At 40.2% G+C, this 13,587-nt stretch overlaps 1 protein-coding gene across 1 annotated transcript in view; it reads right to left on the reverse strand.

Annotated features, from left to right (window-relative positions):
• The window catches only part of LOC121549654 (activin receptor type-2B), a 61,475-nt gene extending 58,819 nt beyond the window's left edge, over positions 1-2,656 (reverse strand). Inside the window, exon 1 of the mRNA XM_041861443.2 lies at positions 2,231-2,656. Within this exon, the coding sequence (XP_041717377.1) occupies positions 2,231-2,282 (52 nt within the window). The 5' untranslated portion in view covers positions 2,283-2,656. The remainder of the gene's footprint in view (positions 1-2,230) is intronic.
• Between the last annotated feature and the right edge of the window lie 10,931 nt (positions 2,657-13,587).

Genomic DNA, 13,587 nt, shown 5'->3' on the forward strand with positions numbered 1-13,587 from the left:
GACACACCTGGCATAAAGGTCCTGGATGGCAGGGAGCTCAGCCCCAGTGATGTACTGGGCCGTACGCACTACCCTCTTTCAGCCTCCTGAGGGGGAAGAGGCGTTGTCGTGCCCTTTTCACGACTGTGTTGGTGTGTGTGGACCATGATAGATCCTTGGTGATGTGACCATGAAGCTCTCAACCAGCTCTACTACAGCCCCGTGTTGAGGGTCGGAGTGGCGGATTTGTTGTTGCCTACCCCCACCACCTGGGGGCGGCGCATCAGGAAGTCCAGGATCCAGTTGCAAATGGAGCTGTTCAGTCCCAGGGTCCTGAGTTTATGAGCTTGGAGGGCTCTATGGTGCTGAACGTTGAGCTGTAGTCAATGAACAGCATTCTCATGTAGGTGGTCCTCTTGTCCAGGTGGGAGAGGGCAGTCTGGAGTGCAATAGAGATTGTTGTCATCTGTGGATCTGTTGGTGTGGCATGCGAATTACAGTGGGTCCAGGGTGTCTGGGATGATGGTGTTGATGTTAGCCATGACCAGCCTTTCCAAGCATTTCATGGCTACAGATGTGAGTGCTATGGGGCGATAGTCATTTAGACAGGTTACCTTGGTGTTTTAGGCACAGGGACTATGTAGGTATTACAGATTGGGTCAGGGAGATGTTGAAAATGTTAGTGAAGACACTTGCCAGCTGGTCAGCGCATGCTCTGAGTACGTGTCCTGGTAATCCGTCTGGCTCCGCAGCCTTGTGAACTTATATGTAGGCTAAACAAGTTACTGTTGAATGCATTGTACCTATACTGCATTTAGCCTGACGACTCACACTAGAGTCTTCCGCTGCTCATTGTACTTTATACTTCATTGTGGAGAAGAAACTAATGTCCGTGGCGTGGCGTGGCGTGGCGTTTGGCTGGAGCAAGGAGTCTGGGTAGCCAGGCAACACTTTATTGGCTAAGTATCCAGAATTGCCACTTTGTAACCAATTACCAAAATATCAGGATGTTAGGACAGTGTTTGACAACAAGCATGCAGCCAAATCACAAATCATTTGTGTCTGTGATTTGTAATCAATGGTAACCATAACCATACACAAAGTGATTCATAAACCATTTTATTTCAACAAAAGCAAAAATAAAACACAAAAAGAGCAATTTTACACTCCTAAGTCGACTAATTAAGGAGGGAACTACACAACAGCAGTGATGAACACATTTTCAAAATGATATCTGTACCTACAGGTATAGGCCAAAATGCATTGAACTAGTAGATAATGTGATCAAGAACAATCACATAACGCATTTCATTAATTCCATTTCGCGTGGGAATCCAGAGTAGAATGCTTATAAAAACCTATTTAGAAAACCCAAAAGCCAAAGCATACATTATTTTTTTGCTACAACAACAAAAACTATTAGGCTAGGCTACGTGATATTGGGCTGTGCGAAATAAGTGTGGAATTCTACAACTTGTGGTGATCTGAAATAAGCATAATTCATTCCAGTATCAACACCTCTCTGTCAGCGCGCTTCGATAGGGAGAGAGATCTTCACTCGTGCTTTAAATTTTGTCTACACAGGACAAACTACACTGATAAACGTGTCTCATGAACGTGTAAACACTTCAAAACAGCTTGTGGATCTCTTTCATATCTCTGTATTGTCCAATAGAGCACCACACTTCTATAGTTAATGATCTTTGAAACATTATGAGGCCACATGACTTAATTCATATTTCTGCCAAATACGATAAGCTGCCATGTGTAAATATAATATATAGTCTAATAAATGCCATACGTCTATTGTCATCACTGAGTCCTGACAATTGATATGACAAAATAATCGAAATAATTCGGAAATTATCTGGTTGCGATCTACTTATTGATCTATCTATATAGACAATACATCACTGCATCGAGAAGCCTAAATAACCTCTAGCATCGTTACTTAAAATAACATAAACAACATGTTAACTGTTGAATTATTGCACTAGCTATTTCTATGCCATTTGATAACTATCATTTTTATACATACACACACACATACATACACACATACATATTAACCCAATATTAATAACCAAGCGACTACCTACAACATGTTATCCCTCGATTGTCTCTACATTATTAGAAACATCAGAATTGGTGTTTTGCGATTCTCTTACAATTTGAAATCACTGGAAACATTCTATAACTGATTGACAATTCACTAACCTCAATAAGCGATATTATATAATAGGGTGCTTACCTGCACAAAAAGTTCCCAGAAAAAGTGCAAAAGTCAGCCAGGAAGCAAACATATTCCTTTAATTAAAAAGAAACACACCAGATGTTCTCCTTTTTAACCTCTTTTCCTTTGCGAACATTTAAAGAGATGATCGGCATAACACAACGAGCCAAATGACCCAAGGCCTTCGATGTCCACAGCACCAAGAGTTCGGGTTGCTTTTGTGTGTACAGTTCCCCAATACAACAAAATTGCACGGGCTAGAAGTAAGTTTTAAATAGAAACAAATCCATCGGGAAAGGATCAGTGGATTCCAGGGTGTAAAATCGGCAAGGTAAAAGAAACTCAATGATTAAAATAAACAATTTTCTCGCTCCGTGGTGCGCGTTAACCTTTTCTACTCTGTTGTCGTGAATCGCTGAGGACAGGGTCCGACATTCACATGCAAGAAACTGAACTGAGTCCAAAATGGCTTCTGAGAGGGGAGTAAGCCAGAGTAAGCACAGTCAGTCAGTGGGAAAACCCGGATGTTTAAATAAAATACAGGAATGCAATCAAAGAAGCATTGGGGGGTGCAGTTCAGCAATGCTGGAGCAAAATACAAGGCAGGTAGTAGGACACAAAGGGAATTAAATCATAGGCTACATGTTGATAATAAAGGTCAACAGGCAAAAATATATAATATGTGGAAGGAATTGCTGATGCCTACATCTAAACAGCAGCCTATTTTTGGCTTAACAACAACAGTGGTTGGAAAGAAAACCTGGTTTGTTTTCTGGAAAAGGCTGCACACTTTAAGTTCTGCTTTTTTATAAAGGTAAATCTGCTTTCATTACAACATGTTTATTTCTCTTAGATATCCTGGAGATCAAGTCAATTAAACCATATGAAAAAAAGGTGAAATGGCCAATGCCAGGTAATTTGTTTTTATATATATATTTTATTTTACCTTTATTTAACTAGGCAAGTCAGTTAAGAACAAATTCATATTTACAATGACGGCCTACACCGGCCAAACCCGGACGATGCTGGGCCAATTGTGCGCCGCCTATGGGACTCCCAATCACGGCCGGTTGTGATACAGCCTGGAATTGAACCAGGGGGTCTGTAGTGACGCCTCAAACACTGAGATGCAGTGCCTTAGACCGCTGCGCCTATGTACGCCTCTGAATTCGGTGCTTATAAGCCTATCCACATATCTCTAATGAGCCTTTATGAATACCTGCTGTAGGAGGCCGATCAAAAAATAACTCTCACAATTTCCTTCGTAGGCTCAACAATTCCCAGTATGGTAGGGCTTCGTGTAAGTAGAAAGTTCAATTGGTTATTGTAGATCTAACAGCATGTTACAATGACATGTTGTATGTACAGTGGGGGAAAAAAGTATTTAGTCAGCCACCAATTGTGCAAGTTCTCCCACTTAAAAAGATGAGAGAGGCCTGTAATTTTCATCATAGGTACACGTCAACTATGACAGACAAAATGAGAAGAAAAAAATCCCGAAAAATCACATTGTAGGTGGAAAATAAGTATTTGGTCAATAACAAAAGTTTCTCAATACTTTGTTATATACCCTTTGTTGGCAATGACACAGGTCAAACGTTTTCTGTAAGTCTTCACAAGGTTTTCACACACTGTTGCTGGTATTTTGGCCCATTCCTCCATGCAGATCTCCTCTAGAGCAGTGATGTTTTGGGGCTGTCGCTGGGCAACACGGACTTTCAACTCCCTCCAAAGATTTTCTATGGGGTTGAGATCTGGAGACTGGCTAGGCCACTCCAGGACCTTGAAATGCTTCTTACAGGCCACTCCTTCGTTGCCCGGGCGGTGTGTTTGGGATCATTGTCATGCTGAAAGACCCAGCCACGTTTAATCTTCAATGCCCTTGCTGATGGAAGGAGGTTTTCACTCAAAATCTCACGATACATGGCCCCATTCATTCTTTCCTTTACACGGATCAGTCGTCCTGGTCCCTTTGCAGAAAAACAACCCCAAAGCATGATGTTTCCACCCCCATGCTTCACAGTAGGTATGGTGTTCTTTGGATGCAACTCAGCATTCTTTGTCCTCCAAACATGACGAGTTGAGTTTTTACCAAAAAGTTATATTTTGGTTTCATCTGACCATATGACATTCTCCCAATCCTCTTCTGGATCATCCAAATGCACTCTAGCAAACTTCAGACAGGCCTGGACATGTACTGGCTTAAGCAGGGGGACACGTCTGGCACTGCAGGATTTGAGTCCCTGGCAGCGTAGTGTGTTACTGATGGTAGGCTTTGTTACTTTGGTCCCAGCTCTCTGCAGGTCATTCACTAGGTCCCCCCGTGTGGTTCTGGGATTTTTGCTCACCGTTCTTGTGATCATTTTGACCCCACGGGGTGAGATCTAGCGTGGAGCCCCAGATCGAGAGATTATCAATGGTCTTGTATGTCTTCCATTTCCTAATAATTGCTCCCACAGTTGATTTCTTCAAACCAAGCTGCTTACCTATTGCAGATTCAGTCTTCCCAGCCTGGTGCAGGTCTACAATTTTGTTTCTGGTGTCCTTTGACAGCTCTTTGGTCTTGGCCATAGTGGAGTTTGGAGTGTGACTGTTTGAGGTTGTGGACAGGTGTATTTTATACTGATAACAAGTTCAAACAGGTGCCATTAATACAGGTAACGAGTGGAGGACAGAGGAGCCTCTTAAAGAAGAAGTTACAGGTCTGTGAGAGCCAGAAATCTTGCTTGTTTGTAGGTGACCAAATACTTATTGTCCACCATAATTTGCAAATAAATTCATAAAAAATCCTACAATGTGATTTTCTGGATTTTTTTTCCTCAATTTGTCTGTCATAGTTGACGTGTACCTATGATGAAAATGACAGGCCTCTCTCATCTTTTTAAGTGGGAGAACTTGCACAATTGGTGGTTGACTAAATACTTTTTCCCCCCACTGTAAGTAGAGCCATATATAAAGCCATATAGCCTTATATAGAGCCAGACATACACTACATTACCAAATGTATGTGGACACATGCTCGTCGAAACTCTCATTCCACAATCATGGGCATTAATATGGAGTTGGTCCCCCCTTTGCTGCTATAACAGCCTCCCCTCTTCTGGGAAGGTTTTCCACTCAGCCACAAGAGCACTAGTGAGGTCGGGCACTGATGTTGGGCGATTAGGCCTGGCTCGCAGTCGGCGTTCCAATTCATCCCAAAGGGGTTAGATGGGGTTGCAGTCAGGGCTCTGTGCAGGCCAGTCAAGTTCTTCCACACTGATCTCAACAAACCATTTCTGTATGGACTTCGCTTTGTGCACAGGGGCAATGTCATGCTGAAACAGGAAAGGGCCTTTCCCAATCTGTTGCCTCAAAGTTGGAAGCACAGAATTTTCTAGAATATCATTGTATGCTGTAGCGTTAAGATTTCCCTTCACTGGAACCATGAAAAACAGCCCGAGACCGTGTAAAGTGGTTATCCCACTGGCTATAGGGTGAATGCACCTATTTGTAAGTCGCTCTGGATAAGAGCGTCTGCTAAAATTATTCCTCCTCCACCAAACTTTACAGTTGGCACTATGCATTGGGGCAGGTAGTGTTCTCCTGGCATCCACCAAACCCAGATTCATTCGTCGCACTGCCAGATGGTGAAGCGTGATTCATCACTCGTTTCCACTGCTACAGAGTCCAATGGGGGCGAGCTTTACACCACTCCAGCCGACACTTGGCATTGTGCATGGTGATCTTAGGCTTGTGTGTAGCTACTCGGCCATGGAAACCCATTTCATGAAGTTCCCGATGAACAGTTCTTGTGCTGACATTGTTTCCAGAGGCAGTTTGGAACTCGGTAGTGAGTGTTGCAACCGAGGACAGACGATTTTTGCACGCTACGCGCTTCAGCACTCGGCTGACCCGTTCTGTGAGTTTGTTTGGCCTACCAATTTGTGGCTGAGCCGTTGTTGCTCCTAGATGTTTCCACTTCACAATAACAGCACTTAAAGTTGACCGGGGCAGCTCTAGCAGGGCAGAAATTTGACAAACTGACTTGTTGGAAAGGTGGCATCCTATGACGGTGCCAAGTTGAAATTCACTGAGCTCTTCAGTAAGGTCATTCTACTGCCAATGTTTGTGTATGGAGATTAAATGGCTGTGTGTTCGATTTTATACACCTGTCAGCAACAGGTGTGGCTGAAATAGCCGAATCCACAAACTTGAAGGTGCGTTCATATACTTTTGTATATATAGTGTATCTCTATATGTGTCTGTGGTTGTAAGAAAGTAGTTAAGATATATCGAAATCTGGCAAAGGGTTACATGTCGCAACTTGGAAACACGTCTTTTTTTTTTTACACATTGTACACACTGGACATCGTCCAAAGAAAAATGGCATACATTATAGAATTGGTCAAAAAAAAGCTTTACAGAACTACGCAGAATATGTTAGGCCAATCACCAACTGTGGATCTGCTTGGGAGCCTTGTCTTATACACTGAGTGAGACATTATATTTTAGTGAAGTTATGTCATGAAATGTTATAAACATTTATTACTTCAGCAACATATTTTTAACAACACAATGGATGGTTCGCAAACTTAGCTTTAGAGGAATGCAATATGTAACCTCTTCTTCGCACTTCCCTCTGGTTATTTATTTCCAGGCTTGGATTGGACAGGGGGGATGTTTTTTACACACTGGCTAGATATTTCTCATAGTGGCAGGAGAAATATTACAGTAGCAGATAGCAGCCGGCCTCCAACTCACACACACACACACACACATGCACGCACACACACACACACACACACACACACACACACACACACACACACCTTCTCTTAGCCGAAGAAGGAAGAGATGAGTATTTCTGTGCCTCATCCACAGATCTGTTGAGTAGGTCTGCCAAGGACCACTCAGCCAAATGAAGAATATGAAAAGCTGTGTACTGTCATTAGATCATCATCGTAATCATTCAAGCAAAGCTAACTGCACCCACCGAAATATGTGACAGTTATTCATTTCATGGTGCATCTACACTCTCACACACACTCTCTCTCTCCTTTGTTCTTGGTTCTTGGTTCTTATTCTCACTCTCTCTCTCTCTCTCTCTCTCTCTCTCTCTCTCTCTCTCTCTCTCTCTCTCTCCTGTGAAAAGTGAAAGTATTGATTCAGATCCTCTCTTGCCAGGAGCTGAAGATCTGGAGAACATTGAAGCCTAAAAATGAAAAATCTCCTCATGTCTGGCGCTTAAGCCTGTAGCACATTGTATGACTGGATTCCATGCGCTACGGCTTAACTGTGAAAGCGTGATCACTGACATGTTTTAGCCTCAAAAACAGTACATTCTCATACAGTCTCATTGTTTTAGTATGAGTCTGAAGTATTTGTGTTAGTAAATTACTGGGATGTTGGCCAAGTGGACAGGATTATGACAATTAAAAAGTATTCAGGCTTCAGATAGGACTGTGCCCCTGTTTCAATGGTGAGCTCAAAACTTCATCCTAAATTTCCTCCGTCCCTCAACAAATGGGCCTCGATGGATATGCTGTTCGGTGGAAATTGCAGGGGTGATGTCAGTAGGGAGAGGTATTCACATGCACTGATTGACTGGCGGTAATGTGTAAAACGCTCCTTATTTACATTCATTTTGTTCGTACACTACCGGTCAAAAGTTTTAGAACACCTACTCATTCAAGGGTTTTCTTTATTTTGACTATTTTCTACATTGTATAATAATAGTGAAGACCTCAAAACTATGAAATAACACATATGGAATCATTTAGTAACCAAAAAAGTGTTAAACAAATCAAAATATATTTTATATTTGAGATTCTTCAAATAGCCACCCTTTGCCTTGATGACAGCTTTGCACACTCTTGGCATTCTCTCAACCAGCTATTGGTGTCCTTTAGTAGTGGTTTCTTTGCAGCAATTCGACCATGAAGGCCTGATTCACACAGTCTCCTCTGAACAGTTGATGTTGAGATGTGTCTGTTACTTGAACTCTGTTAAGCATTTATTTGGGCTGCAATTTCTGAGGCTGGTAACTCTAATGAACTTATCTTCTGCAGCAGAGGTAACTCTGGGTCTTCCATTCCTGTGGCGGTCCTCATGAGAGCCAGGTTCATCATAGTGCTTGATGGTTTCTGCGACTGCACTTGAAGAAACTTTCAAAGTTCTTGAAATTTTCCGCATTGACTGACCTTCATGTCTTAAAGTAATGATGGACTGTCATTTCTCTTTGCTTATTTGAGCTGTTCTTGCCATAATATGGACTTGGTATTTTACCAAATAGGGCTATCTTCTGTATACCCCCCCCCTACATTGTCACAACACAACCGATTGGCTCAAACGCATTAAGAAGGAAAGAAATTCCACAAATTAACTTTTAAGAAGGCACACCTGTTAATTGTAATGCATTCGAGGTTACTACCTCATGAAGCTGGTTGAGAGAATGCCAAGAGCGTGCAAAGCTGTCATCAAGGCAAAGGGTGGCTATTTGAAGAATCTCAAATATTAATATTATTCTACAGTGTAGAAATTAGTAAAAAATTAAGAAAAACCCTTGAATGAGTAGGTGTTCTAAAACTTTTGACCGGTAGTGTATATGATGTCTCTCCACTCTTAATGGTTGCCATGGGAACAGGAGAAAAGGTTATGATTCCTTAACATTTCCTTAAGACAGTGGTTGATCCTTGCAGCCCCTTTTGTTGAACCTGCCAGCAGACGCTTTAATAGCCAACACATCCTTTGTGGTTAAACACGCTCAGTTTACTCTGTCATGTTTCTATGGAACATTCATCTCACTTAATCAAAGGGCATGGTTCACGACAGCTTAGTTTGTAAAAGCTATGTAGGATTTAGAAAAAGACTAAACGGTGTGAAAATATCATTAGTCAACACACAGCCCTGATGACCTCCCTCAGACAACCCAAAAGAATCCACTCCAACTGTGGTGTAATTACTTGGTTTGCTGTATCACAGGAGATGATGATGGACAACAAGTGAAGCTGAATAACAAAAGGCCATATGTCAGACACAACTTAAAGGCAGCACAAATTAAAACACACACTAATCAACATGAAGGTTGGATTGTAGGCCTGTTTCGTTTAGGGACAGATTTCATACTACAGTACTAATACAGTGCTTATCAGTTGGGAGTATGGCAGGTTTATGGTGACAGTGGGCTCCCTGTCTACGACAGTGATTCCCAAACTCGGTCCTATGGCAGTTAGCCATGAGATTAGTGGACAGCTAGTTTTCAGACGTGTAAACGGATACACTTATGAAAGGCCAACCCGGCAGTGCTCTTTGAACGGCATGTGGTGTGTGATAGTGTTCTGTTGAAGGAGAGACAATATGATAGAAGTGATGTGAATCTCTGTGTCAACATATATTGTTTGTTTTCTCTTGGGGTTGCTTGTATCACACACACACACACACATGGTTTCCATGCGTTTGATGCCATTCCATTCGCTCCAATCCAGCCATTATTATGAGCCGTCCTCCCCTCAGCAGCCTCCACTGGTGCAGGTAGGCACCAGCACTATGTCTTTGTGAGACTGGAGGATTTGATGCAAGGCCAGCGAGCATCACACGACGGCCTGGCATCAGTGCCCCGTCATCAGCAGAGCCTCAAATGCCTCTGGTCATAGGTAAAGAACATAATGTAAGTCCTCTATATATGGTCACAATGTGTTCCTAATGTCCATCAATGATTAATGCTCCCCATTATGTTTCATAATGAGAGGTGATCATCATATAGAAGATGGCACTCTCGGGCCACAGATCTATATGTAGCCTTTACCCACATAAAATATATGATACGTTGCTGGATAAATCTAGCATTTGATAAGATCTAAGCAGAGGCAAATCTGTCCTCTATGTTTTGCAGTGATCGCTACTGTATGCTTCAAGGAAGCATCTCGTATGACTCACAGAGCTGGAACTGTGTCAATATTTGATGGAGTGGAGGAAATCGTTTTCCAGCAAAACAATATCTCTGGCAAACATGAAATCAATCAGGAGCAATCCAGTGGCGGCGAAACCTATTCAGCTACTTAATGTCTAAAACCTATCTGTATGCATCATCAATGACACAAATCCATTTTCTTCAAATCCATTTTCCTCAAATCCATTTTCTTCTGCAAATCTGTGGGTGAACTGAAGTTATCTAATCACTCTACTCATATTTTTATTTTATTCAGGACAAATTATTTTATTATTATTTTTGTAATGCAAATGAGCCTAGATCTGTGAGAAAAAGTGTTATAAATTGTTACAGTGTTATAAATTGTTACGGTGTTCTAAATTGTTACAGTATTATAAATTGTTACAGTGTTATAAATTGTTACAAAGTGTTATAAATTGTTACAAAGTGTTATAAATTGTTACAGTGTTATAAATTGTTACGGTGTTATAAATTGTTACTGTGTAATAAATTGTTACGTGTTATTAATTGTTATGGTGTTAGAAATTGTTACAGTGTTATAAATTGTTACAAAGTGTTAAAAATCTAAATCTAAATCAAATCAAATCAAATTGTTTTTGTCACATACACGTGTTGAGCAGATGTTATAGCGGGTGTAGCGAAATGCTTGTGCTTCTAGCTCCGACAGTGCAGTAATTGTTACAGTGTAATAAATTGTTACGGTGTTATGAAATTGTTACGGTGTTATAAATTGTTATAAATTGTTACAGTGTTATAAATTGTTACAGTGTTATAAATTGTTATAAATTGTTACAGTGTTATAAATTGTTACAGTGTTATAAATTGTTATAAATTGTTACAGTGTTTTAAATTGTTATAAATTGTTACAGTGTTATAAATTGTTACAGTGTTATAAATTGTTATAAATTGTTACAGTGTTTTAAATTGTTATAAATTGTTACGGTGTTATAAATTGTTACAGTGTTATAAATTGTTACAGTGTTATAAATTGTTACATTGTTATAGTGTTATAAATTGTTACAAAGTGTTATAAATTGTTACTGTGTTATAAATTGTTACAGTATTATAAATTGTTAGTGTTATAAATTGTTACAAAGTGTTATACATTTTTACAAAGTGTTATAAATTGGTACAGTGTTATAAATTGTTACAGTGTAATAAATAGTTACACTGTGTTATAAATTGTTACAAAGTGTCATAAATTGTTACACTGTGTTATAAATTGTTACAGTGTTCTAAATTGCTACACTGTGTTATAAGTTGTTACAAAGTGGTCCTCTGTAGCTCAATTGGTAGAGCATGGCGCTTGTAACGCCAGGGTAGTGGGTTCGATCCCCGGGACCACCCATATGTAAAAATGTATGCACACATGACTGTAAGTCGCTTTGGATAAAAGCGTCTGCTAAATGGCATATTATTATTTATTATTAAGTGTTATAAATTGTTACATGTTATAAATTGTTACGGTGTTATAAATTGTTACGGTGTCATACATTCCTACACTATGTTATAAATTGTTAGTGTTATAAATTGTTACAAAGTGTTATACATTTTTACAAAGTGTTATAAATTGTTACAGTGTTATAAATTGTTACACTGTTATAAATTGTTACACTGTTATAAATTGTTACACTGTGTTATAAATTGTTACAGTGTTATAAATTGTTACAAAGTGTTATACATTGTTACAAAGTGTTATAAATTGTTACAGTGTTATAAATTGATACACTGTGTTATAAATTGTTACAAAGTGTTATAAATTGTTACAAAGTGTTATAAATTGTTACAGTGTTATAAATTGTTACAAAGTGTTATAAATTGTTACACTGTGTTATAAATTGTTACAGTGTTATAAATGGTTACAAAGTGTTATAAATTGTTACAAAGCGTTATAAATTGTTACAAAGTGTTATAAAAATAATTGTTATAAATTGCACATTGTTGAAGAAAAGTTTTGATATCCCACTGCCAGATTATAATGAAGTTTACAGTATTTTTTTGCACAGATCTCTGCTCTTTTGCACCACGAAAATGTTGCCCAGAGTATCGTGTTTATGGAAAATGAGAAGCCTTTAGTTTAGTAGGTCTGGGTTGGTGGTGCTTATAGTTTAGCTGAGGTAACCTGAAGACAACCTAGCAAAATTGTCTAAATGGTCAAGATGCACAGACAAAAACATGGGCCATTTAATTCCATTCTGACATGGTGATATGGATACATTTTTGTGCCATTAAAATGCATATATCCACATCAATCATAATTAAATGGATTGCTGGTCTGATACAATCCACTAGGCTACACCTGATTTACGTAAATAAAGGTAATGATTTCTTTCACTATTTGCCAGCAGGTATGGGACAATATGGAGATGAAGATAGAACATCAATTATACGCAATAAATCTATAAATGTAAGTATCCTGTCTGCAATAACCATATGCGTCAAACACTCCAGTGCAGAAATATACAGCGCACTGGAAACAACAAGGCACATGGGTGAATATCCCGGCGATACAAAATATAAGAGCTCTACCGAGCTAAACTAACCTCCACAATAAACAATCACACACAAAGACAAGGGGGCAGAGGAAACACTTATTGAAACCAGGTGTGTGTAATAAACAAGACATAACAAATGGAATGATGAGATGAGGAGTGGCAGTGGCTAGAAGACCGGTAACGATGAACGCCGAAGCCTGCCCGAACAAGGAGAGGACAATATGAATGTTGGTCTCATATGAAAGCACAATTCTGGTCACATCATTTTGTTTGCAAATGTTTTTCAATCTCATCGTGAGATTATGGCAGATTAAATTATGATCAAACAAAAAACACAGTTGTTGATACCTCAGAGGATTGTCGTAAATCATCAGTATACATTTGTTTAATAAAAATAAAAAACTATTTCCATATTTGACAATGTATCATGTAAAGCCCAGAACAGACATGAGATGAGTAAAGATGACAGTTGACAGAGAGCTGTGTTACTGGTCCTTGAAAACTTAGACCCATTTCTTTCTGGCTGAGGAGCCAAGCAATGGAGAGTGAAAGGCACTGCGGGGTCATCTTCCTCATGAAGAAGACAAAATGCTGCCCTGTGGCCACAATTACAAATGTCAGGATTCCTCCACCGTGTGTGTGTCTTGCCCAGAATTTCCGCTCCCCGTTCAGCCCTCCCTGCTTGACACTCCCTGGCCGAGGTGACGGTCTTCCAGGTCACCATCTGCATAATGGGCCTGGATGGGCCCCGAGGAGGGGTGGAGAGGACAGGGAGGGGAAGGTGACTCCGGCCCTCTCCCCTCTTCCTTCCTGCAGAGCAGATCACCAGTCTGCGCAGGCAGCGCCGCGACTGATTTATAACCCCACTCTTCTCCCCATCACATCCTCTGGGGCCCACAGGCAGCGCCCCAGCCATTGCCTCTAATAGCCAAACCTGATGCTCCCAATCT

Source organism: Coregonus clupeaformis, chromosome 34 (assembly GCF_020615455.1).
Source record: "Coregonus clupeaformis isolate EN_2021a chromosome 34, ASM2061545v1, whole genome shotgun sequence".
NCBI lineage: Eukaryota > Metazoa > Chordata > Actinopteri > Salmoniformes > Salmonidae > Coregonus > Coregonus clupeaformis.